Raw genomic sequence first — 27,762 nt, forward strand, 5'->3', positions numbered from 1 at the left:
TTTCTTTGTGCTGGCTGCTGCACTTCCTAGATTTGCGTTCCACTGTGGAACGCAAACAGCAAGCTGTCATCTGCTCCGGTGTGGCGTGGAGAGGCAGCTGGAGAACGTTTTAAGGCTGGTGGGGCTGCTCGTCCGCTCTGTCACCGACTTGCAGGGTAAGAACTGGCGTTTGCAGGAGCAGGTAGAGAGGCTTAGCCTCCATGTGGAGGCACTGAGCCTGGCGGCTGGGCTGAGTGCCAGGGAGGGGTAGGGGTAGGGCAGGTAATACAGCCATGCTCTGCACTCCAAGTATGGGAAACTGGACACTATTCATTATATCGATCTACATTATCAGTCACACACTGTGCTGTCTGTGTATGTATATATATATATATTTCTGAAATCCGAACCCCCCCCCCGATCCGAGTCGTATCTGAGTCAGGCTCGACTTTTCCCGCCTGACTCGGATCTGAAATTGAGGCAAAGTGCAATCCACAAAAAATAAACAATTCTTTTTTTTCTGTGTTTGTGTGCAAAATGTATGCGCAGTAGCCGCACGTGCATCAACACAGCAGCAGCGCCAAGCGTGCGCCTGTGTCATAAGTCAAGGGCTGGTTTGGACATCTGGTCCGGACTGAAGGACGTGCCAACAATGTCAATTTCTGACATGTCTACTGTCACTGCATATGATACTGTCACCACTGACAGAATGGTGGAGGAATTATTTTCTGTGTTTGTGAATTGTGTGCACTGTGGCTGCACGTGCATCAACAAAGGAGCAGCGCCAAGCGTGCGCCTGTGTCATAAGTAAAGGATCGGATGGCTTGTCCGTTAAAGGGTGCTGTAACCCCCAAAGTGCGCTCCACAAAAAATATAAAAATTCTTCTTTTTTTTTCTGTCTTTGTGCATTGTGTGGGCTGTAGCCGCACCTGCATCCTCAAAGCAGCAGCAACAAGCGTGCGTCTGTCTGTTAAAGGATTACATTGGTGACAGCATCAAAGTAGGCATGTCAGACAGTCCGTACCTGTACTGGCAGGAAAAAAGAGGCAATTTGGAGGCCCCTGTACAAACTGGCTCTATTTTACCTGAGTTGCCCCCCCTCCAGTGTGTACTCCGAAAGAGTATTTAGTGCAGCCGGGAACCTTGTCAGCGAAAGGCGTAGGGGGTTGCTTCCAGAAAATGTGGAGAAGATGATGTTCATAAAAATTATCAACTCTGCCAGGGAGACCAGCCTCCAGAACGTACAGAGGGACAATTCCATCTTGCACCTCTTTTTTTTCTTTGCATTATGTACTGTTTGGGGCCTAGTTTTTCAAACTGCCATCCTGTCTGCCACTGCAGTGTCACTCCTAGATGGGCCACGTGTTTGTGCTTCCCACTCGTGTCGCTTAGCATAGTCATCCAGCTACCTCGGTGCAACCTTTTGGACATAAAAACACTATTGTGAGGTGTTCAGAATAGACTGGAAATGAGCGGAAATTAAGGTTATTGAGGTTAATAATATCATAGGAGCAGAAAAACTCCAAAATTCTGTGATTTTAACTGTTTTTATGCTTTTTAAAAAAAAATACAGATACAAAACCCAGAACCCAAAACACGGAAGGGTGGTTTTGGCAAAACCAATCCAGATCCAAAACCAAAACACGAAAAGTGGCCGGTGCACACCCCTAATTTATAGTGACAAGAATCACATAGACTGGAGTTAAATCCAACAGAAGTTTATTTTCTCACCACAGGCAGATATACAGGTCAGTGCAGTGTTCACAGGCAAGATGTTACAGCAGGTACACAGTATCTTCCATACAGCAACACAGTTCTTTTAGAGGACCCTCAGGTCCAGGATCCCTAACACTAGTCATCCCCGGGCCTATAACCTGGGCGACTAATTCACAGTCAACTTTAAAGACAGATAACAGGTGCTGCTAATTAGCCTTGCTTGTGGCTTACAAGTGATCCCAGGAAAACCTGGACTGGATCTCATTACCATGCTGTTTATTGCTCCATCTTTGCACAAACCTGCTCCACATTAACTTCATGTGAAAGCATGCTGTCCCTGTCACACTCCTTCCCCCTTCACCCTGGTGAAGCTAAAATTTTCCAGGCGAGCTCTCTGCCTCACTCACCTCTGTTTGCATCATCCGACTGGGAACACAATCCTCTACCACTTTCCAGCGCTCGCCTTGCACCCCCTCTTCCTGTCCTAGCTTCACCAGGAAGCTCCACACTGACATCACTGCTGATGTCAGTGCGGTCGCCCACAAAACAGCAGGCGTTCCGTCAGGAATGCCTCCGTTTGTGTAGCCACCCCTCCGCTCCGCCTACAAAACGGGGCGAGCTGTCGATCAACATCGACAGCCACCCCTTTTGTAGTGAGCTCCGGACCGAGAAAATTTCGGCCGCTGCGTGTGCACAGGGCCTTAACATTGACCCGTTTGCGAGCGCTCAGCGCTTGCGACCGGGTCTGAATGAGACCCAGTGTGTCTCTGGAAGCTGTTTAACAATATGTTCACATTGCGACTTAGACACAGTTTTGTAAAAAAAAAAAGATGCGGAGTTGCATGGGACCTGATGGCTCACTCACACCAAGCATATCCAGATGCATTGCATATTGAGGCTAGATGAGCAAAGACCAGTGGTGTAACTAGGGGGGGGTCGGCCGGGGCATGTGCCCTAAGTGACGTCGGACCAGCGGCGTTGGGGGGGGGCGTCGACAGCCGCGGTCCAGGTCCGTGGTTTCAGTCAGTAAAACAAGCACGCCAGCGCCAGGTAGTATACTCACTGACAGGGAGTGTACTACCCGGCGCCGGTGTGTTTGTTTTAGCAGCCAATGAGAGTCAGACAGACTCTCTTTGGCTGCTGCATCCAGGGCCGGAGCCAGGCTGGAGCTCACTCATGATGTCCGCCTTCCGGTTACTGCAATGGGTGAAGAGAGAGACGTCATGACGTCTCTCCCATAGTGCCGAGCAGGAGGACGGAAGAGCAGGGATTCAGGTAAGTGTTTTGTTTTGTGTGTGTCTTTGTGTTATGTATGTAAGGGGCACTGCATAGGGGGGGCACTACTGGGGGCACTGCATAAGGGTGACCACTACTTGGGGCACTGCATAGGGCGACCGCTACTGGGGACACTACTGGGTGCACTGTATAAGGGGAGCACTATTGGGGGCACTGTATAAGGGGCACTACTACTGGGAGCACTGCATAATGTGCACTACAATGGAGGGCATAGCATAATGGGCACTACTACTGGGGGCACTGCATAATGTGCACTACATTGCATAAGGGACACTACTGGGGGCACTGTATAAGGGGCACTACTACAGTGGGAATTGCAAGAGGGGGCACTATTACTTGGGGCATTGCATAAGGGGTACTACTACTGGGGGCATTAAGGTGCATATGGAAAGGAATGTTCCCAGTGTGACGAGAAATGGTGGTGCATTATGTTGACACGCCCCCATTATTCAGTGGCGATTCCCCTCGTGGTATGTGGCCTCGCCCACTTTTTCAGCACGCCTTCAATTATGTTGACACGCCCCCATTTTTCAGTGGCGATGCCCCTTGTGGTATGTGGCCTCGCCCACTTTTTCAGCGCGCATTCTACACATTATTAACAGTTTTTATTAACAGTTTCTTATATAGCGCAGGAAATTCCGTTGCGCATTACAATTTGATGCGCATACTTGGGGTGGGGGGGGCTCCATTTTATTTGTCCTGGGCTCCAAATACCCTAGTTACGCCACTGGCAAGGACATATCTGTATGTGGTATGCAGTTACAAATATATATCTATGCTTAGAATGATTCTATTAAAATATTTAAAGCCAAGAGAATATGTATACAAGAACAACCTTCATCCTTTGCACAGTAAGCTGCTAAAAACCTAGTCAGCCTATCGTGTTTCACCACCTACACATTCATAAATCCAAATAAATATAGGTGACTCTGGTTCAGCGCTCAACAATACAAATCCATATAATAGTGCTTATAATAAAATATGGAATGGATGTGGGTTCCAACACGTGAAGTCCATTATTTGCTCCCCTTAAAAAAAAGAAGGAAATCAACTTGTAGTGGCAATAAATAAACAAAATGCAATAATTTATCTTACTCAAACATAGGAGTCTTGTTCCCGGTATATCTGAACTGTGTAGGATTGTATCACACTGGAGATGTCCACAGCATACTGATCCCAGTCAATAATAGCAGTAAACCCCCATTAATTGAAATTGTATTATTGTCCATAAAAAACCCAGGTACACTGTACCACTACCTTCTTAGAAGTCACACTCCTCAATTCTCTCCCACATAACCACAGCTCAAAAATTGGATAGATTTTTGGTACTCACTGCAGGTATAGTAACAGTGTCCAGTAATCAAATACAATAAATAGAATAAAGCTGCAGAAAGGCGCTAATCCTAATATGGTATGAAGTATTCAATCCACATATAATCAACAAAATTAGAGTCTTACTCTGTAAATAGAATCACAAAAAGTCATGTGATGCCATATGTCCATCCAAAATTAACAATTCTTTACCCTTCCTTTAGATATCCCATATCGATATTGGGGGTAGATTGATACAAATGTGGTCATTCAGTTGGTCTCATTCTTGTTCAATGATACGCTCAAAAAAAGAAAACAAATCATAGTGCAACACTGTATGATTAAAATGAAAATCAGTTTATTTACATATTGCACTCACATTTATAAAGGCAAAAAAAAATAATAATATCACCACAATAGTGGTATCCCCAAACGTGGCTGCTCGTCCAGATAATTCACTACTCCAGATGGCATATGGTTTAGGATACTCACTGGTCCTGGGTGCTGCTGGGATGCCGAATCACTGCTATCTGCAGTGATCGGCAAACACTGTGGGGATATTCAAGCATGCAGAGGGGCCGGAGAGTCCCACTGAGAATGGCGGCTGCCATAAAATTGCCTTCTGGCAGCCACCCACTGAGCATTTCTGACTGGTCTTATCAGATACGACCATGTCAGGGAAAGCCCAGTCTGGTATGGTCGTATCTGATACGACTGTGCCAGGCAAGTGGTTAAACAGAGTTAGGAGAGCTCATCACTATGCTTCTGAGAAAGGACTGAGGAGTCCGAGACATGTTAAGCAAGGCAGTGATGAGAATTATTTATGGTTTCCTTACATTGCTGCTGGACTGAAGCTTCACTCCCTACTTTAGGACCTCTGGTATTTCCTGGGACCATCTGGAGTGGTAGGAGTAGTGAATTATCTGGGCAAGCAGCCACGTTTGGGAATACCACTATTGTGGTGATATTCTGTTTTTTGTCTTTAGAAATGTGAGTGCAATAAGTAGATAAATTGATTTTCATTATTCAGTGTTGCACTATGATTTGTTTTCTTTTTTTGAGAGTATTATTGAACAAGAATGGGACCAATGGAATGACAACATTTGTATCAATCTACCCCCAATATTGATCTGGGATATCTAAAGGAAGGGGAAAGAGTTGTCCATTTTGGATGGACATATCACATGACTTATTGTGACTCTATTTACAGAGTAAGACTCTAATTTTGTTCTATATATGTAGATTAAATACTTCATACCATATTAGGATTAGCGCCTTTCTGCAGCTTTATTCTATTCATTGTAGTTGTCTTCTAGAGGAAGTGGTAAAAGTCCTCGGCGAGCAGTGGGCAGCTTTCTTCCTTTTTTTTTTTCGCTGCGCAATTGTATGAATCACTATTAATTGAGTCTTCAGTAGTCATCCAACGCAATTTGAAGTGCTTGCTTCTTTATCAATGTATCTTGGGCAAAACTAGCCATTGGGAGCTAGTTGACACAGGAGTCTTGGTTGGGCTAATCTGGCGCAGCTGTCAATCACACAGAAACCCTACTGATCCTTCCCCAGTGAGTTTAATGATTTTTCCCTAGCAGCAGCATTTGGAGGAGACTTGATTTTATTGTTTATACAGAACTCCCCCTGGCAGTGTTGGTAAGGCCTGCAGCCCCCAGCCTGCAACCACCTCTGATTATAATAACCTTTAAGGACAATACATATTTATTGGATTATCCTCAGACCGGACATGGCATCATATATAATATTCATTGAACTGGGTTTTTTTTTTATTGGTGATCACGTTGATTTTATATTCTGCATATGTCCTTTATGTATTCTTATGTTAGTTTATTGTGATTTGATGTTTTAGGCTTGATTGATGTATATAAATGCCTAGGGATTTTGGGAGTTTTTAAAACCGTTACTTTTTATATTCACATATTGCAATTTCTACTTTTTGAACTCATACATTTTCTTTTTCAGTTGCACTTTTGCATTATTGGGATTCAGCACCCCATACCTTATGAGCAGCATTTGGATTTATTATATTATTGATATTCATTCAATACATACATTTTAATATGTTAATATTGATTTTTTTTTATACACTGAAGTGCCAAAAGTCATGGGATAGATGCCTAGTATCATGTAAGACCCCCTCTAGCCCGGCAAAGTGCAGCAGCTCGACGTGACATCAATTCCACAAGTGGATGGAGAAGACCTCTAGAGAGATATTTACCCATGCCATCTGGATAGCTTCCCACAGCTCCCTAATATTGGCATATGAAAGATCTTGGGTTTGAATGGACCTCTCCAACACTTCTCATTAATGTTCGATTGGGCTCATGTTGGACGAACGTGGTGACCACACCATTCGTCGGAACTCTCCAGAATGCTCCTCAAACCAATTCTGAACAACTTGAGACTGATGACATGGTGCATTATCATGCTGAAATATTGCATAATTGTGGTGGTACATAAAGTTCATGAAGGTCTGTAAATGGTCATAAAGCAATGCAAAGTAGCGGTTCAGGTGGACCAGCAGATCCTACCTATGAAATGTGAACACACCACACACTATTATAGAACCACAACCAGCCTGTATGGTGCCTTGTTGACAAGTGGGGTCCATGGCCTCATGGGGTCTGCACCACACTTGAACCCTACCATCAGCCCGAAACACGTCTGGGGCTTTGATAAAGCCCCAGACTCGTGGAGCGAAACACGTCAAGGGACTTTCTTTGGACCCGTTGGAACACTTATATCCATTTGAGCACTTGCTACAATATCTGTAATCCGAGACGCGAGACCCGCGATCCCGGTGGACACTTGCCGGCAGTTGGAGTAGAGACTAGGATCGAGACGCAGCTGGATTAACATCACCCAATTGCAAGGGAGCCGCTACACCTCTGTCTCTCCGGCAGGCCCGTTGAGAGCTGTGGCGGGCCCAGGTAATAGGGGGCTTGGCCTAATCATGGGAGGAGTGGCCACGCCCCCTTCCCTGAAAAAAAAAGATATGCAGCGCCGCTCTGTGCCCCCTCAGCCCTGCTCAAACCAGGGGGGCGCAATCAGTTTGATCGCTCCTCCCCACAGGCATAGGAGACTGCTGTGGCTGCTGCTCAGCAGCCACGAGCAGTCTCCACTGCAGCTCAGCACATGCTGTGTGCTGGGCTGCTGTGAGGGAGGGGGAGCGGCGCCGGACCCGGGCCCCTCAGGAAGCCCGGGCCCTGGTAATCTGTACTCGCCCCCCCCCCTCTCGGCGCCCCTGCTCTCCGGGTGCATCAGCCTCCTACACCTGTACAGTTTCTTACCTGGATGTAGACTAAATAATTCGTAAGTGAACTCTTTATGATATTGTCTCCCAGGATATACAGCTCTACGGAGCGTGTCACGATTGAACAAGTTTATTTAATCCCTGGTGAGAACAACGATCACTAATTGCAGGTGTGGATATATATGGAATAACCTACGTTTTTATATTGGATGACAACAATTGTCCATACAACAAAATTGGATCCACCGCCTCCAGCGATCCTTTTTAATATATTGATATAATATGTTTATTCATTTTATAATGATTTAATTTTTGTGATTGTTAGATCCATTCTTTATTTATATTGACCGGTCAATTGAATTAATAGTAGCAAAAATATTTATAAATTCTAATTTTTGTGTCAGTGGTGATCCATTCACATCGATCCTCTTGGAGACAAATTTATATTAGCACAGCTATCCATACTTTTTTACATTTTTAGATACACCTGGTATCCAGGTGTTTACATGTGCTGCCACAAGCACATCATGTTCTTATGATGCTCATTTATATGATCATTGTGATGACCTGTATTTTCCTTCACTTGGTCAAACATTGTATATATAAATATATCTAATTAGCGCTGGGTTTTGTTCTCTTGTCTATTGTAAATATTGAATGTTCGCACAACTTCAGAAATGAAATGTCCCATCAGTCAGGCACCCACTATAATGCCCCTTTCGAACTCCAATAATTCATGTCACCTTGCCATGAGCAGTCTAGCCGGTGTTCAAACTGAACTGATGTCAGATACCAATTTATGCAGGTCTGGGAATTTCCAAGACGTCACAGTACGATGACACCACCTTACATACTGCTATCCCATGACTTTTGGCACTTCAGTGCATATCTTAATTAGAAGTGCCTGGTAATCTTTCTTCTTACAATTAACAGGACTGTTTATAATAACAAAAAAAAAACTGATGGATTTAGCATTTTTGTGTACATAAACAAATCGCCAAGTGCCCGATAGACCAGTGATTTTCAACCTTTTTCAACTCGAGGGACACTACACAAGATATTAAAATTGCCAAGGCACACCATCCGGCGATGCGGCTTCTATGACCAATGAAAAAACATACACATTGGATCCCATATAAAAAAATACACACACATTGGCCTCCACAGGAATAAAAGGCACTACATTGGCCTCCACAGGAATAAAAGGCACTACATTGGCTTCCACAGCAATAAAAGGCACTACATTGGCCTCCACAGGAATAAAAGGCACTACATTGGCTTCCACAGGAATAAAAGGCACTACATTGGCCTCTACAGGAATAAAAGGCACTACATTGGCCTCCACAGGAATAAAAGGCACTACATTGGCTTCCACAAGAATAAAAGGCACTACATTGGCCTACACAGCAATAAAAGGCACTACATTGGCTTCCACAGCAATAAAAGGCACTACATTGGCCTCCACAGGAATAAAACGCACTATATTTATTTATTTATTACCAGTTATTTATATAGCGCACACATATTCCGCAGCGCTTTACAGAGAATATTTGGCCATTCACATCAGTCCCTGCCCCAGCGGAGCTTACACTCTATGTTCCTTATCACATACTCACACACACACATACACACTACGGTTAATTTGTGTTGGGAGCCAATTAACCTACCAGTATATTTTTGGAGTGTGGGAGGAAACCCACGAAAGCACAGGGAGAATATACAAACTCCGCACAGATAGGGCCGTGGTGGGAATCGAGGCGGTAATGCTAACCATTACACCGTCTGTACTGCCCTACTATATTGGCAAAGACTTTTTATTTCTTTATTGAGGCAACATAAGGTTTAATCAGCGCAGTGATATTTATAATTATTTTTCTATTATACATGTATGCCAAGAGGTAGCGCAGTTCCAGTACTGTATGTTAACTTGAACTCAAAATACCATTACATTAATTGATAAACTGTAACACCTATTCAATTGTATCAGAAAGGGTTTTTACACAAATGTCTAAGTAGCGGATTGCTATAAATTTACTCTGATTAAGTTGTACTTTGAATATATTTACACGCATTAGCAGGCATTTATTATGAGCAAACATTTAGGGGTCTATTCCTCATCGGAGGCCCATTAGTGGTGATAGGCAAACAGTTACATGTTAAAAAAATAAATAAAAGTTGCAGAAACATGATCTGTGTAATAGTGGAGAGCAAAAAGGAACAGCACTTGCTTTGGTAATAGAGTAAATAAGTTTGCGTTGTATGACCTAGCTTATTGTGTAAGGTTTGTAGCACTTGTCTGGCATTAAGCATCATTCAGTCTCTGTAACATTTGATATAATTGTACATGTGACTGGGATGGAGTCCCATTATTTTGAATGGAGCTGAGCTTTTAATCATTACAGCCATGCAGTTTACTTGCAGTTTTTGCTAACTGTGGAAAAAAAAAAAAATTATATTTTGTATTTGTTTGCCTTCCTGTTCAATACACCTGTTACTGCTACAACACCCTTAGCTATGCATAACAAGGATTCACGTGCACAGTTACACTGGACTGATTCCAAGTTAGCAGATAGCAACAGGCCTTTAAGGGAAATGTGTGGGTGGAATGATGGAACTCACACAAATTAACAGTTCCTTTCATCAGAATTAATAAATAGTATATAAAACATTACATTTAAAAGATGTAACTTGTGGATATCCTAGAAAAAAATGTGGTGTTTTGCTAGTCATTCCAAACAGTTGTATTACAGCATGATTCAGAACAATCTGGGTCTCACAGCAGCTTCATGTCCCTTTAGAAATAATTTACTGTACATAATCATAGGCTATAGCTCACATGCCGTGTTATGTTGCATGTCTTACTACCATTGAGAATGCATGTGCATGTTTCTAAATCAAGAAGAAAATATGTATTTGTTTTTAACTTTCATAAACTATAACAAACCAGTTGCTGGGTACACACTGGCAGATATATTGGCCGATCAATTGATTGGCCAATATATCTTGTGTGCGTCGACCAGTATGTACCAGCAATGTGTCTGTGAACGTTGTTGTTCGCAGACATTGCGTCGGTTGCACAGCCAATGCCCAATATATCTGCAGGTATTTTGGGTCATCGTGCTGTGTATACAGACGTTCAGCCGCGGGGAGGGGGGGCGTGACACGACCCCCGGCCAGCAGGACCCGCAGCCAGATGACAGATGATTGTTGTTCAGTTTGTATAAACAACAATCATCTGCAGATATATCTTCAGATCACTTGATCTGCAGATATATCTATTCAGTGTGTACCCAGCTTAAAGCTGGTCACACACTACACGATTTTCTGCCCGATTTCGATGCATTGGAACAACAAATCGTGCATATGTGCCAATCGTAAGTGTACACTGATGATAGCGATGACGATGTGCGTACCCGCGGGTCGTTTGTCATATCAGGCAGGATCTGGCAATCTCATACATGACTCACCGGAAATCATTATCGACGCACAATAGGTCGTTGGTCAAATTGGACATTTTAAAGCACCATATCGTGTCTTGGAGTGCCGGGGAGATTTCAAGGGAAATCGTTAACGACATTGCATCGTTTGGCGAAACTAGGATTTCTGTCACTCAGGGCAAGACAGTAATTTGGCGCCCCTTCCCCCACAATTAAAAAAAAAAAAAAACATACAGTAGAGCACAAAAAGGATGTATGGTTTTGTAACACAGTAATGCTCCTTACAACACATTATGCCACAGTAATGCCCCCCCAGTGACAGCAGCAGTGCTGCATTACAAGTGATCTGTCCCCAAGGATTTGTGCTACTTTACAGGAGATGTGTCGAATTGCATGTACCTTGTCAGTGGCGTAACTATAAATTTTGCTCCCCCATGCCAAAAAAGTTTCAGCCCCACCCCCCCCCCGGGCCAAAGATTAAACACACCCAAAGACGATGTTTAAGGTGTGTGGTTACATGATACAGCAACGTGCCTTACACATTATGACACACTAAGTAATGCCCCTTACAACACATTATGCCACACCGGTATGCCCCTTACAACACATTATGCCACACCGGAATGCCCCTTACAACACATTATCATTATGCCACACAGCAATGCCCCTTACACATGCCACACAATGCCACGTATAACACATAATGACATACAGTAAAGCCCTTATAACAAATTTATGCCATGCTGTAATGCCCCTACTTCACATTATGCCACAATACAACACATTATGCCACACAGTAATGCCCCTTACACATAATGCCACACAGTAATGCCCCTAATAGCACATTGTGCACACAGCAATGCCAAATACACATTATGCCAAACAGTAATGCCCATTACATCCCACCCTGACAGATCTACTTCACCAACCCTCCTCTCTGCTCCTGCCAGTCTGTCACCTCAGCTCAAGACAGGTTGCACAGTTTTTATGTCCGTGTAGAACCAGATTATTGGGAACATAGTTTATAACCTGTAAACTGTGTGTATCAAGTTAGTGCCCCTTATACAGTGCCCCCTGTAGTTGTGCCCCAAAATGCAATGCCCCCTATACTAGTGCCCCTTATGCAATGCCCCCTGTAATAGTGCTCCTTATGCAATGCCCCTGTAGTAGTGCCCATTATGCAGTGCCCCCTGTAGTTGTGCCCATTGAAGTAGTGTCCCCTATACTAGTGCCCCTTATGCAATGCCCCCTGTAATAGTGCCCCTTATGCAATGCCCCCTGCAGTAGTGTCCATTATGCAGGGCCCCCTGTAATTGTGCCCATTAAAGTAGTGTCCCCTGTATTTGTGCCCCTTCAAGTAGTGCTCCTGTAGTTATGCCCATTTTAGTAGTGCCCCCTGTAGTTGTGCCCAGTAGTTGCCCCCTGTAGTTGCCCTCAGTAGTGAGCCCCCTGTAGTTGCCCCCAGTAGTGAGCCCCCTGTAGTTGCCCCCAGTAGTGAGCCCCCAGTTTTTGCCCCCAGTAGTGAGCCCCCTGTAGTTGCCCCCAGTAGTGAGCCCCCTGTAGTTGCCCCTTGTAGTTGCCCCCAGTAGTGAGCACCCTGTAGTTGCACCTAGTTGATCCCAATAGTGAGCCCCCTGTAGTTGCCCCCAGTAGTTGCTTCCCCCCTCCCACATACTCAAACACACACACACACAAAAAAAAACACACTTACCTTTATCCCCACTCCAGTGCTGCTGTCGTCCATACCCCGGCGTCCGCTCCCATAGTGCTCTGCGGGACCCGGAAGACGGAGCTCACTCCTGAGCTCTGTCCCCGGTGGCCGCTCCTCGGCACTATGGGATTGACATCATGGCCTCACTCCCATAGTGCCCTGCGGGACCCGGAAGACTGAGGGAGCTCCATGCTTCGGCTGCCGCCGGGGGTTTGAATAGGAGCCGGGCGCCCGCTGGTAACACACTCAGCGGGCGCCTGGCAGATGGAGGGTGCAGATACTTGATAACTCCAAAATGGGGCTCATTTACAGTTGGATGTAAGTCAGTTGTTTGACAATCTCTTCAGCTTGTACTGTAGGTGTTGTTTTTACAATCTACTGAAAAGTTTTTTCAAAAGTAGGCATGTACAGTATATAATGTATATTTAAAAAAATACTGTAAAATCTAATTCTATTTAAACCATATTGGTTTCATGTTTGTAAGTGGTTGATCTTGAGGCAACTTTTGCTCATGTGCTACACTATTTTATGTATAATTTATTAATTACATTGTAATCAGTAGCACAGTTTTCATGATTTTTCTACTGAACATATTAATGAAATGTTCACTGTGAAAAACGAGTGTAGACTACAATCCTCCAGGACATTGCACGCTTATGAAGCTAGGTACACTAAGATAAGAGGAATGATCCCCGTTTTTTTTCTGTCAGGTGAAATGATCCAGACATCATCCGATTTCTTGTATGCACACTACACAATTATTGTTCCTATATGAATAATACATTTCTTGAGGTGATTTTTTTTTTTACAAATAGTTTGTCAGAAGATGTCTGTCACACTGCATTTGCTGCATGGCATTGGCTCGTCTGGACAGAAGAAAGTACTGCAGCCTCTATTGTGTCAGGAGATGATCTGATGTGTTTGTGAACAACCGTTGGCTATGCGTAAACACTGCAATAATCAGATCAACCAGCTGATAATTGGCTGATTGGTCAATAATTGCACTGTGTATACCTAGCATAAGGGAGAAACTTGCATTAGATGTTACAGTGAATGAAATGACCATCAGGTACTTTGAAGTTATTTTAAGAAGCCACGGAAAAACAAAAACAGATGGCCTGAATGTGGGCCAAGTGGGAGGTATACAAACAGGTGTTACCATCAGAATCTAATTTTTTTGTGTTACAAAGCCATCGACATCCACAAAACAGATACAAGGTACAACATTATTTGGGGGTGACTCAACTCTGCAAAGTGCAGTTATCCTCTATGGCAGGGGTGTCCAAAATTTTTTATTTGAAGTACCACATTAAGAAAATTTATTTTGGTCGGAGAGCCACAATTTTTGCTTATTGTTAGTCTCTCAGCAATTAGCTAATGGTTTTTGAGTAAATCTTAATCTAAGAAGCACTAAAACTAAATAAAATATTTCGAAATAAATGTATTTAATTTTAGATTTAAGTTTTGGTCACTGTGATGCATAATATGTCACGCATTAGTGACCCCAATTGATAATATGCCTCATAGCAGCATTCCCAGTTCATAATATGCCACACATTAATGCTCTATTAATAATATGCCACACTGTAATGCCCCCAATTGATAATATGTCACACAGTAATGCCACCAATTGATAATATGCCACATAGTAATGCCACCAATTGATAATATGCCACACAGTAATGCCCCCATTACTGTGTTACAAATCGATCCCCTCACTCCTGCACCTTTTATATGCCAGTCTCTGAGCCCCTCAGTCATGCCCTTTTAAATGTCAGTTTCGGAGCTTCTCAGTTCTGCCCCTTTATATGCCAGTTTCAGAGCCCCTCAGTTCTGTACCTTTTATTTGCCCGTCTCACAGCAGCTCAGTCCTGCACCTTTTATTTGCCCGTCTTAGAGCACATCAGTCCTGTCCCTATTGAATGTCAGCCTCAGAGCCCTTTCAGTCCTGCCCCTTAAAATGCCATTCTCACAACCTCCCTCATTTCAGCAGGGAGTGGGCTGTAGTTTGCCTGCCCCTGTTCTATAGGAAAATGTGTCATGCATGCCTACTCTCACGGAAAGGCTGGGGGCTCCCAAAAATCGGGCGTCGCTCCCAGCTACCTAGAAAAGTGGATTCCCCCTACACACACACAGACCCCTGCAGCGCGGGAGAGGGGGGGACAATGACGCGATTCACTCTGAAACGCATCATCATGGCCCCGCCAACTTCTTCACTATGCCGGTAATCTCGGCATTGTGTAGCAGGGGCAGGGCCAAAATTACATGATCACGTGGTCACCACCCCGCTCTGTCCCTCATGCCAGGTAATGTCCCTGTCCACGCCCCCCCCAATGCCACACCATGCCCCTCACTATGCCGACTTGGTTGCCCCCTCCAAGAGGGGGCAGCCAGAATGTCGTCAAGTATGACGTGTGATGTTGGTGAACCCTAGGTGCCAGCATTTTGACTGTTTCTCCAGCACTCCATTAATTGAATTGCCCAAAGGAGAGCCCAATTGAAGAGCCAGGAATAGTCAGCCAGATACAATCACTTCAGAAACATACAATAGTCCACGGCTTTTAAAAGAAGCAGAAGCATAACAAATGACTGTGCGTCTCCAGACTCCTCTTGTAGGTGAATGCTTTTTAATCCACCATGAAAATACACTGTGACTGAGAGGTATGCTATGAAGTAGGATTACCAATGTTCTGCGAAAGTACCTGGTTCTCCTCAATCTTCTCTCCAGCAGCTATTCTCCTTTGGAATGCATAGCCATGGCTTCTCATTTGAACACTGATGGTTTAATGATGCTGTAATTCTTGAAGGGGAACTTATGTTTGCATTTTCTTTTATTACAGATGGGTTCATGAGATTAACATAATACCTTAGGGTCGATTGGGCCAGCAGAACTGTTCAGCATGGGAACCTGTGTCATGGCAGCCTTGCCTTATATTAAATTCATTGGTGTAAAATAAACATTTTTGTGTTAGACAAAGATTAAATAATGTTATAGTGAACATTGTAACGTAATATGCTGCTCTACAAAAGAAACTGTTAATAAATAAAATAACATGATCAGATTATATTTTAGGTCAAACTAATGCAGGTTACTAATAATCCTAAATGATTCACTAACTTTCTCTCACCCGTTTTATACTTTGTGTATTAGCAACTGCATGTGCTACACTTGTTTGTTTATAGTATATGAGGCAGGGACAACAACATTTTGTATCAGCAAACTTTGAACAGAATTATGTAATTTCCTTTCACTGATGGATGAAATTATGCTTTGTCACTTAGTTTCTGTTATTAGGCTAGCTGATATAAAAGTACTGTAGAAGGAAAGCTTCCTGCTATTACAACACAATTACATTTTAGAAAGAGCAGTACCATTAATACTAAATATGAATATTAAAGAGAGTTTCATTATCTTGAGCAGAATGGATTTTGGCTGTTATGTCAAAGTTGTCATGAATGAAAGCAGGATGTTGACTAGATTTATACACTGGTTATGCACATGTCCAAAAGAAAGACACAGATCTTTCACATTACCAAAAAATGTGATGTTATAATTTTGTTAACGTGCCAAAGTATACTAATATACAATGGGGTGGTTGCAAAAGTAATGCAGGTCTTAAGCATGTGCTATATTTCTGTGTTATCAAGATGTTTGAGTGCAAGTAATGTTTTATGGCTGTTGTATATTTTGTGTGTAGAATTCAATCATTCTTTGCCTGCATTGTGACTTTTCTTTTGTCTCCTTTGTAAAATTTGTAAAATCCATTATCCATAAGTATGGATATTCTCTTGTAGGATGACATTTTTGCAGGCAGATTGCAGCACAATTTTCTGTTATGCATCTTTTTCTAATTAATAATTCCATTTAAAAAGATAATTGTACTTTGACATTAAATTTTGGGTGAAATATAATAAGTAAAACATAATTGCAAAATGTTACCTATATTGCAGCAATCTGCCCAAAACAGCATGTCCCCCAAAGTCTGCTACAGTCAGAGGAGGCTGTCCTTGCTCCTTTATATGCCTTATTTCATGCAAGATGTTACTGGCAGGACAAGGACGAGTTTTACGTACTGAACTGTACCCACAACTGAATTTTCAGTTTTTGCTGGAGTGATACAACTGTGTAATGATGGAGTGATCATATGTGCTGTATTTGTACATACTGTACAGTATAGTATATATTTACTCTAAATTCTAAATAGTCTTCACTGTTGACATATTGTTGATTACCAGCGATGCCAGCATCTTGTAATCTTCAGCACAGGGGTTGGAAAAAAATTGTACACATTATATATATATATATATATATATATACACACACCACCAATTTTCCACATCATTAGACTTGTACGCAAGAAACTGATTTCAGACAGGCCAACTCTAGGAGGTGGAAATACATAGACTTTAAAACTACTGGCTCTTTCAGATGGCAGTTAGCCCCTTCCTCGATTGTGTTCCTGGTGAATATCAGAAATCCTGGTACCACATGGGCCTGAACTGCAGATAACCTGCTTGTTTTTCTGTTTATCCACCATATTCTCCATCCTAGTAGACTTAAGAGGTGCCAAATACATTGCTCCTAGGCAAGTAACATTTTAAATAGGGAGTTGAATGAAAATAAAATTCCTCCGACTGGCGCCTCTCAAATGTTTGGGGGAGAGGTGAGCAGCCCCCTTGCCCCACCCCTCCCCCGTTCCGGTGCCTATGGTGCCAACATATTTCCCCACATTGTACTAAGGAGTCTGTTTGTCTCATTATTACATGAATGGGAAGTCACATTTTATTTCTTTAAACCAAGACTACAAAGTAACACAATGTACCACTATATAATAGACAGGTCATAGTATTAGTAGTTTGCTATAATGTACCAGTAATAGAAAGGTGACCATTCACATCCTTCTGAATATTTTGCAACTTCTGAATGTTTAGATTTTTGCCGACATGTACTGTTGTACATTTTATTTTCACTAATGTGTTTTATGTATGTTTCCTGCAGGGGCTGTATCTCTTCCTTCTCACAGGACAACATATATGAAGTGATACCACCCAAAGTAGATAGGAAGTCAGTGGATATATTTCACGCTCACATCCAAGCCGGCAAAGGTATCATGCAACCACTGGGGAAAGACGACGTGCTAACATACAGAGAATACATAAGAAATCGATACATGTAAAGGTTCATTATGTGAATATTGAGATTACTGTAGCTTTAGATTTTAATATTAGCATGAAGTTATTACCAAGAAAATAATTTTATTAATACAAATAACATATCCCATGTTGAATGTTGTCCTACAAAATAAATATTGCTTGAATAATTAAATAGCTTTTGTCTTATTAAAATGCTTGTATATAAAATATGTGATGAGTAATAGATTATGCTCTCCCCAGCCCTTCTGTATCCCGTACAAAAGTCTCCTTTTGTATTCTCTCACATCTTTATTTGCATACAGAATGTGTGCTTGCATAAGGACAGGACCATATATACAGTGTCTACATAATGGTGTTCCTCACCAGCATCGGGACATAATGTATATAATGGGGAGTGCTCAACATTTGTCCTGCTTTCCGATGTTGCTAAAAATCTGTTTGATGCTGATTAAAAAATGAAGATGAGAATACTCATATTATAACTTCTGTCTCATGAAATGCAGTTGACCAGTACCCCACAGAATTCTTCAGCAGGTACAGTATATAGTGCAAAAGGGAATTTGGATGAATATGGTATGATATGTCGACAGTCATAATGTTGACATTCATCACGTTAACCTAAAATTCATTGTGGTGTCATCTTCAGTTGATGTAGTCAGCATCCCGGCTGACGGGATACAGACGGTCTAAATACCGGAGTCGGAATACCGACCATCGGCATCCTGAAGATAAGTATTGGGGTTAGGATTAGGCACTGAGGGCGGAGGGTTAGGTTTGGGGTGCAGGGATGGGGGTTTAGGTTGGTTCAGGCACCAAGAAAAGAGGGTTAGGGTAGGGAAAGGGAGAGGGTTAGCATACCGACCAGCAAGTGTTGGTATGTTAACCCTGATGGGATCCCGATGTCTGGATTCTGACCGCCAGGATCCCGTCTGCTGGCAAATCATACCCAACCCATCTTCAGAACCTTAGGGAAGCTGGATTCTGCTTTTCCCCTTCACCAAGAGATAACATGGAAGACATAACTAAGGCCCTGCTACAGGCTACCGCGGCTCTGGAGGAAACCACCAGGGTGCACCAATTGGCCATTCAGGAGGCCCAGTGGCAACAGCAGTTGGATGTTGTGGAGATCTGGAGACCACAGCAATTGGCTGTTGAGGAAAACAGGTGGCAACAGCAATTGGTTATTGATGAAATCTGCAGGCAACAGTTCCACAGCCGTGAAGTCTTAAAAGAGGTGGAGCAGCATCTAGCAGCACTGGCGGGAAATGCTTCCCCAGATGTCACAACTAGCCTGGTAGCCCTAGTGTGGTTCCACTGTAGTCACTGTGGAATTAGTGTTTTCATGTATGATCTGAAAACTAAAGGTGAAAAGCAGCGCTAAAGCTTAAACTCATTTATTGGATAATATCACAAACACATGAAAACATAAAAGATAAAATGACTTTGGGTGTCAATCAATCTATAGACAATACTTGCAAGTATGAGAAAAATATTGAAATATAAAAAAAAAAAAAAAATACTAAAAAATTAAAAAAGGGCACTGATACATTAAAAATCGACATGCATGTCAAAAAGTCAAGATAACTAGATAGCCTCTTGGATAACCATTACAGGCGCTACACAATATGATGCACCATGGAATAAACTAGAATTCAGTTCTTTTGGTTAAACCCAAAGAATCAATCAGCCAAGGATGGAAATCCAATATGGGACTGAGCATATGTAGTCCTCACCGCTGGGACCCTCCTATATGTACAAATATTACCTCTGTGAGTCTCTTAGGAGTGGTCCAATGTGCAGTGGCGGTGGTCTGAAAAGAGGTGCTCAAAGTCGCAAATCAATATCCACAAAGTCCTGGTGCTGAGCTAGTAGTCATAGGGGTTTCCAATGAAGAGAAATCCACATATGTTGAACTTCCAAATAAAGTGCAGAGATATGTAGGTACAGGTGCTGGTAGTGCCTGAATCCTGGTAATACACCAACGCGTTTCACTGCTCCTCTGGCAGCTTTTTCAAGACCAAGAGATAACATGGAAGACATAACTAAGGCCCTGCTACAGGCTACCGCGGCTCTGGAGGAAGCCACCAGGGTGCACCAATTGGCCATTCAGGAGGCCCAGTGGCAACAGCAGTTGGATGTTGAGGAGATCTGGAGACCACAGCAATTGGCTGTTGAGGAAAACAGGTGGCAACAGCAATTGGTTATCGATGAAATCTGCAGGCAACAGTTCCACAGCCGTGAAGTCTTAAAAGAGGTGGAGCAGCATCTAGCAGCACTGGCGGGAAATGCTTCCCCAGATGTCACAACTAGCCTGGTAGCCCTAGTGTGGTTCCACTGTAGTCACTGTGGAATTAGTGTTTTGATGTATGATGCTATATTGGGGGGAGATTTTTTCCACTTCTGGAGCATATGAGAAAATCCGATTTGTTAAGAAGTAAATAACCCAGACCTGTTTGGTAATGTTACTGATACAGTAGTAGTGGAGTGTCCTTTGGAATTGTTCCCTTTTTCAAGCATGATTGGGGAGTCCGGCTGAAGTAGAAATTGTTGAACCAGTTAACAATATACATGAACTTGAATGAAGAAAATATATATTTGCCTCAGGACAGCTAAAAGACCCTACTCTGATAAAGGATAGAGAGAATGGAAAAGTAGTTAAATATAAGGGAAAAGAAAACCAAACCGATCTCTCTGATACTGTAAATATTATAAATCGTGGAAGGGGAGAGTAGTTCTGTGAGCCACCCCATTCTCTCCTGTAAACTTAGTGCCTTTGGTTCATGAAGTAACAATAGCTGAACCCCTCTCAGCCAGTCAACAGCATGAGGCTAAAGAATTTCTCATAAGAAATAGAGATTTGTTTTCTGAAACACCTGGTAAAACAGTTATTAAACAAGACATAATCACTGAACTCGGCATTAAGTTTAACCTAAATTCCTATAGAATACCAGAAGCCCAACAGGAGGTGGTGTCTAAAGAAATAAAAAAAATGTTGGAGTTAGATATAATTGTAGCATCACATAGTGAGTGGTTAAGTTCCATTGTACTCATTCTAGTATTCGACAGGAGTTTACACTTCTGCAATAATTACTGATAAAAACTAAATAAGTAGTGTGTCTAAAGGTGCATATCCACTAGGCGATTGAGGAACGACAGTATGATTACAACATTGTAATCATACAGTTGTTCCTCATCCTGTATAGTGCCTACACTGAACCATATGTCGTTCAGTGCAGGCACCCTCCCTCATCCCCGAGCATGCTCAATCTGTCGTTATCGGCAGATTGACCAGCATGTTCAGGCAATGATTGATGTCGAAAACGACCAGCGGGAGCGCCCATCGCTGGTTGTTTTCGACATTTTCATGCCCGATTTGTGAATGATTAATAAGCAACGTAAGGTTGATCCCTATCCAAGGCCTGGTGTGGATGAACTAATTCAATGGCTGGAATCGCATGGTGCTTAACCACTCTAGACTTAACAAAATGACAGACAGTGCAAAAGAAAAGACTGCTTTTTCTGCACCGGATGGTCTGTTCCAATGCAAAATGTTACCATTTGGGTTACATAGAGTACTCGCCACCTTTCAGAGGATGATAGATAAGATAAAATTCTAAGGTCCTATAGATAGTATGCTGCTTCTTATCTCAGTGATGTAATCACCTACAGTACTGATTTGCAGTCTCATTTACCCATGGTACAAGCAGTGTTGGACTCCATCTGTAATGTTAGATTGACTACCGTCCCCCAAAAAAGTGTTGTTTATGGATGGAAGAGCTGAAGTGTCTTGGATACACCATAGGCAGAGCTTTGATAAAGCCCCAATGTGATAAAATTGAGGCAATACAAAATTGGGCATGACCCCTATGCACAATAGACTATAGACCACAAACCTGTTGATGTACTATTAGTGATGCTGGATGTTTCAAATTTGTATACAAACATCACTTGATCAGAGCAAGGAAGCAGTGAGGCAATCGAACACACATAGTCCTGTCTACAAGCTATCCATCCGGACCTCACCCGTCAAGCCAGGGGTACTGATTTCTTTTGACTTGTGGGTGCACTGATCCTTGACAAAGGTACGGCAAGCACTGAAATGGCTACTGTGGTTTCTATACCACTATGACATGGTCCTGTTCAGATGAGAAATTTTTTATTTTTTGTGTTGTAAAATAAAGTGCTTTTTTTTTTTTTTACAGCTTTTTACTTCTGCTGGATAACCATCTAGTTTCAAGGAAAGGGTGGACTGAGGTCTCTCAAAATAATACAACCAGGCACTAAAAACAATCCAAAATGTATCTATTTGTTTCACATTGTCATTAGGTAGATATATATATATATATATATATATATAATATATATGAATGAGACAACAAGACACGAAGGCACTCATAGTGTAGTAAGTATGACACCAAAGTTAGGCTATTAATGGTAAGTATTGTTAGGCTATGAATGGGTAGTATTGTTTGTGCTTCAATGAGCTGATCTGAATTGTTCCACTGTGGAATAATGGGAATCGTGATGTGATCCTCTCAAATCTGTAATAAACTGAAGCCTGGTACCAAACACAGAAAAGAGTATCATAGTGTAGTAACGTGTTGTTTTATATTTGAAAAGATAAGATTTAAAGCAAGTACAATATAAAAACTTGTCAATTAGCATACCAAAGGAATACATGAGTCACCCAAATGGAAGAGATGGCAGAGGTTCCTCCTAGGTATGGGTGTCCACAATAGTACGAGAAAAAGGAGAGAGAGTCCGCACAAGTAATACAAATTTTGATAGAAATTTTTAGTTTTTTTGTAATAAGATAATATATACCAACATATTGGTCTATCACATAGAATAATTTCTGGATGACACTAGGTTGGTGGTGCACCCACAAAAATTTGTGCAATACACATATGACAAAGTTTAGGTAAAGAACAAAAACTAAGAAAAGACAAATATGTCTATGTGGGTGCACTCGTAACAAAATATGTTAAAATGGATAGGAATTAATTAAAACTTAACTTTTAATGAAATTAATTAATTAGTCAGAAAAAAAGAAAAGATCTCTTCACTACAAAGTATCACACTTATTTATAAATCGACGTAATAGATACAATGGTCAGAAATTTAAAGAAGAAAATATTAAATCGAGGTGATACACAATAATTATTATATTTCCTGCATAAGAGGCCTAAGATATGGAGAGCAAAGACTGGTATACAATATATAGGATATACCTATTATAATTAGCCCATGTTGGAGGGCATAATGCAGGATATTCATAAATCGACATATAGATACAATAGTCAGAAATTTAAGGATATAGATATTAAATCAACGTGATACACAATGATTATTATGTTTCCTGCATAAGAAAGCCTAAGGCATAGGAAGCAAAAAAATGGTATACAATATGTAGGATATACCTTTTATAATTAGCCTATGCTTAAAGGCATAATGCAGGAAGAAATGGCGAAAATAAATGCTTAAATTAGAGGGATCTCTAAGGTCCTGTTTCTATGATTAAAGTCCACAGTGGACACAGAGACACCACACACAATAAACATCAGATACAAGTGACATACAATAACTTAGTTCAATACAAATAATATGTAGAGTATCAGTCAGTGTAATCGCTACCGATTCCAATCACATTTGGGTTCTCCCAATATTAATTCAGAGTCAAATCAATGTAATAATTGCATATTATTAACAGGGTACAAACCAATACGGGCTTGATCTCAAAGCACGGAGGTCTGAAACCTGAATATATAAGTGTAATATCGGGAGTCACGTGGTTAGAGGAAAACAGTAAAGTCTGAGGTGAGATAAACGCTCTAAGTCTCTTCTACTGTTCCCAGTCAATCAAACTGGGAATGAGAGAGTGACAATGGCGTGGCCTCAGATGAAACAACAGAAAGGCACTTCTGCTTTCTGAGATGTAGCTGCGTCTGAGCCCTGATACCAGCTGGGCATTGCAGGGGGAGTCACATGCTAAGGACTCAGATGAGAGAGCGCATCTGAGCGATAGTGAAAGTACCTGTGTTGGAGACGGTTGTGCTGGATTGCAGTGTGTGTGAGATCCTAAAGCTGAATGCTGTCACAGGATGCGCGTTTCGCCGGGAAGGCTTGGTCACCTGGTCATTAGGTTGCACTGCTGCTTCTCATTATTAAAGGACAAGCATCCAATCATAAAGTTAGTTGTCTGAGTGACTGATGTAACAGCCAATCGTAACGTAATAACATTAATTGTTGCTAATACAGACGGAGTTTAGAGGATATTAATCCAGACACAAAATAAACATATATAGGTATATCAAAAGCATGAAATGAGTGTTAGGGAAAGAAGAGTTTGTTAATCTCGTTTAGGAGGCACTTATTGTATCAATTTAAAGTAACGGAAAGAATATCCTATCATGGGGCTGTATTTATAAATGACAGACGGACCAGCCAATCAAAAGAGGGAAGTGTCAGCCAATACGTGCATCCACATGGTTCAGAAGGTGTTCAGACTACATATGGGATTAGCATATGTAAACAGAGTATTTTAGAGAGCGTTTTATACATACAAAGAGAAACTAGAATTTGGATATAAGGCATATGTTTTAGTCTGCAACAGAAAATGCTAATTAAGTGAAAGAATATATCAAAAAATATAACAAATTACCAGTGATAATTAATTTATTAATGATGATCAATTATAAAAAGAATATTATTAGTCAATGTAAGCACAGACAAAAATTAAGGAGATAAAATAGAGAGATGATAGATAATTCTCAGTTAGGAAACAACATTTTATGAATTAGAGTGTCAGAAAGCGAGTCGGATCGTGACTATGTATTTACTAGTGACGGACAAGCCAGTCATTCTGAAGAAACGAGTACCAGCCAATGCGTACATCCGCATGGTTCTGAGGGTGTTCTGACATAGCATAGAGTTAGCAAATGTAAGCAAAATAGTTGAGAGAATTTATATGCGCAAGGAGAGCCTAAAGTCTCAGGTATGAAACATATATTAATAACATGCAAACGAAAGTACTAATGAGATGAGTAAATATATAGATAAGAAGGTATATACAATATCTATAATTATTTATATGGGATTTGTGGTGACGTTAGTCAATGTAAGTGCAAGTAATAATTAGAAGTGTTAGACCAAATTATAATAAATATTGATAGACTTCGGAGGAATGTGAAGAGAAAATGAAAAATATAAGATATGGTCATTAATGAAACGCCTATTCAGCGGACTGTGTGGGTAAGTGACAGTTACATCAATCAGACCCTACCGGGTGGTGGTAAAGATGTGTATATAAACATGTTTGGGGAGGCGTGAAACTTAGACATATAACTAAAGTGTAATGGGGATATAAATAGGGGAAACCTATAAGGACTATAGACAATGTGTTGAAACCTAGTGAGGGGGATGAAAGTATAATGGATGAGGAAAATATGATGTGATGTGAATACTGTGCTGTGCAGAAGATAATAATCAAGTGAGTGAATCGTGGACACTAATTAGTAAAGACAGTGACTATATGGGTGTAAAACATGAAAGAAGCAGAGCTAATGATTGTAATGAGAAATATACATGTTATTAAAGAAATTTAATGGATATGAAAAATCAATAGTTCAGAAATGTGAAACGTACAGGGAATAGATCTGAGTCAAGTATAAAATAAAAACCATTTGAGAAGGAAAAGTAAGAAAGGAGTAAACCAATGATGTATACAGAAAAATAGAGTTGACAAGTCAGCAGGAAAATCGAACCCTTAAGAAGGTCATTAGTACAAAGGAATACCGTCATAAGTTATTCTGCAAGGAAAACACTAAAAATGTTCTCATTGAGGCTACCGGATATTACTGTGCCCAGTCTAAATATCCACTTGCTCTCTTTTTGTTGGAGGGCTCTGTTGAGATCTCCCCCTCTTAGGCCGAGTTTAATTCTTTCAAGGCAAAAAGCCTTCAGATCTTGCGTTCGTCCAGAATGTTTAGAGTGAAAATGCCTGGCTACTGTGGTTAGTTGTTTCATCTTTTTTATATCTGTCTCAGCATTTCGAATGTTCCCCAGATGTTCAAGGATTATAACTTTCAACATCCTAGATGTCATGCCCACATATTTTTTATCACATGGGCATGTGATGCAATAGATCACGTTCGTTGTTCTGCAATTGTAAAGCTCTTTCATTTTAGTGACCTGACCAAATTTATCTGTAGCCTTATCCACATTTTGTTTGTGCGCACACACTTTACAAGCACCACAAGGGTAGCTCCTGACAGTGTTTGAGGTTGGATTTGGGTGCATATTGAAGTGACTTCTGACTAATTTGTCTCTAAGGTTTGGGGCTCTACGCCAGCTCATATTTACTCTACTGCCTAGATTGTCAGCCAGGTCGGAGTCTGAGAGTAAAATGTGCTAGTATTTCTGTAATATGTCCCTAGCCTCTTTCCAGCTATTACAGAAGTCTCCTATGAATCTGATCTCACTGGAATCCTGTTTTGGCGGTTTGTCCACAAAAATCAGAGTCTCCCTTTTGGTTCCTGAGACTTCATTTACAGCCTTTTTAATGGATCGCTTGCTGTATCCTCTTTCATGAAGTCTTGATGTTAATTCTTTGCTCAGGGTCTCGAATGAATTCTCATCTGAGCAATTTCGTCGTAGTCTCAAACTCCCCTTTTGGGATACTATTGATGGTGGGTGGAAATTGAGAGCTACTATTGTGTAGTAAGTTATTAGTGGAGGTCTCTTTTCTGTAGAGCTCAGTACAGATTTTATTATTAGGGCCCTTGAAAATTGTAAGATCTAGAAATACGACACTCGTGCTGCTACTATTACAGGTAAGTTTCAAATTGATGTTATTGTTATTCAGATCTTGGACAAATTCATCCAGTTGATTCTGTGTGCCATCCCAGATCATCAAGATGTCATCTATATACCTCATCCAGGTGATGACATGCTGAGTATAATTTTCATTTTCTTCCTGAAAAACATATTCCCTCTCCCACCACCCTAAAAAGAGGTTGGCATATGTAGGTGCGCAGGCGCAGCTACATATGCGATGGGCACAGCTTGCGCACCTACATATGCCAACTTTTTAGGGTGGTGGGAGAGGGAATATGTTTTTCAGGAAGAAAATGAAAATTATACTCAGCATGTCATCACCTGGATGAGGTATATAGATGACATCTTGATGATCTGGGATGGCACACAGAATCAACTGGATGAATTTGTCCAAGATCTGAATAACAATAACATCAATTTGAAACTTACCTGTAATAGTAGCAGCACGAGTGTCGCATTTCTAGATCTTAGAATTTTCAAGGGCCCTAATAATAAAATCTGTACTGAGCTCTACAGAAAAGAGACCTCCACTAATAACTTACTACACAATAGTAGCTCTCATTTTCCACCCACCATCAATAGTATCCCGAAAGGGAAGTTTCTGAGACTACGACGAAATTGCTCAGATGAGAATTCATTCGAGACCCTGAGCAAAGAATTAACATCAAGACTTCATGTAAGAGGATACAGCAAGCGATCCATTAAAAAGGCTGTAAATGAAATCTCAGGAACCAAAAGGGAGACTCTGATTTTTGCAGACAAACTGCCAAAACAGGATTCCAGTGAGATCAGATTCATAGGAGACTTCTGTAATAGCTGGAAAGAGGCTAGGGACATATTACAGAAATACTGGCACATTTTACTCTCAGACTCCGACCTGGCTGACAATCTAGGCAGTAGAGTAAATATGAGCTGGCGTAGAGCCCCAAACCTTAGAGACAAATTAGTCAGAAGTCACTTCAATATGCACCCAAATCCAACCTCAACCACTGTCAGGAGCTACCCTTGTGGTGCTTGTAAAGTGTGTGCGCACATACAAAATGTGGATAAGGTTACAG

General features: G+C 41.5%; 1 protein-coding gene across 2 annotated transcripts in view; it reads left to right on the forward strand.

Moving 5' to 3' along the window:
* FIG4 (FIG4 phosphoinositide 5-phosphatase) overlaps window positions 1-18,041 on the forward strand; it is a 420,643-nt gene extending 402,602 nt beyond the window's left edge. For both annotated transcript variants that reach the window (XM_088460480.1, XM_088460479.1), the window contains exon 24: window positions 17,715-18,041. In XM_088460480.1, the coding sequence (XP_088316606.1) occupies window positions 17,715-17,892 (178 nt within the window). In that variant the 3' untranslated portion in view covers window positions 17,893-18,041. The remainder of the gene's footprint in view (window positions 1-17,714) is intronic.
* The last annotated feature ends 9,721 nt before the right edge of the window (window positions 18,042-27,762 follow it).

This window comes from Taudactylus pleione, unplaced genomic scaffold, assembly GCF_031769625.1.
Source record: "Taudactylus pleione unplaced genomic scaffold, aTauple2 ptg000046l, whole genome shotgun sequence".
Taxonomy (NCBI): Eukaryota; Metazoa; Chordata; class Amphibia; order Anura; family Myobatrachidae; genus Taudactylus; species Taudactylus pleione.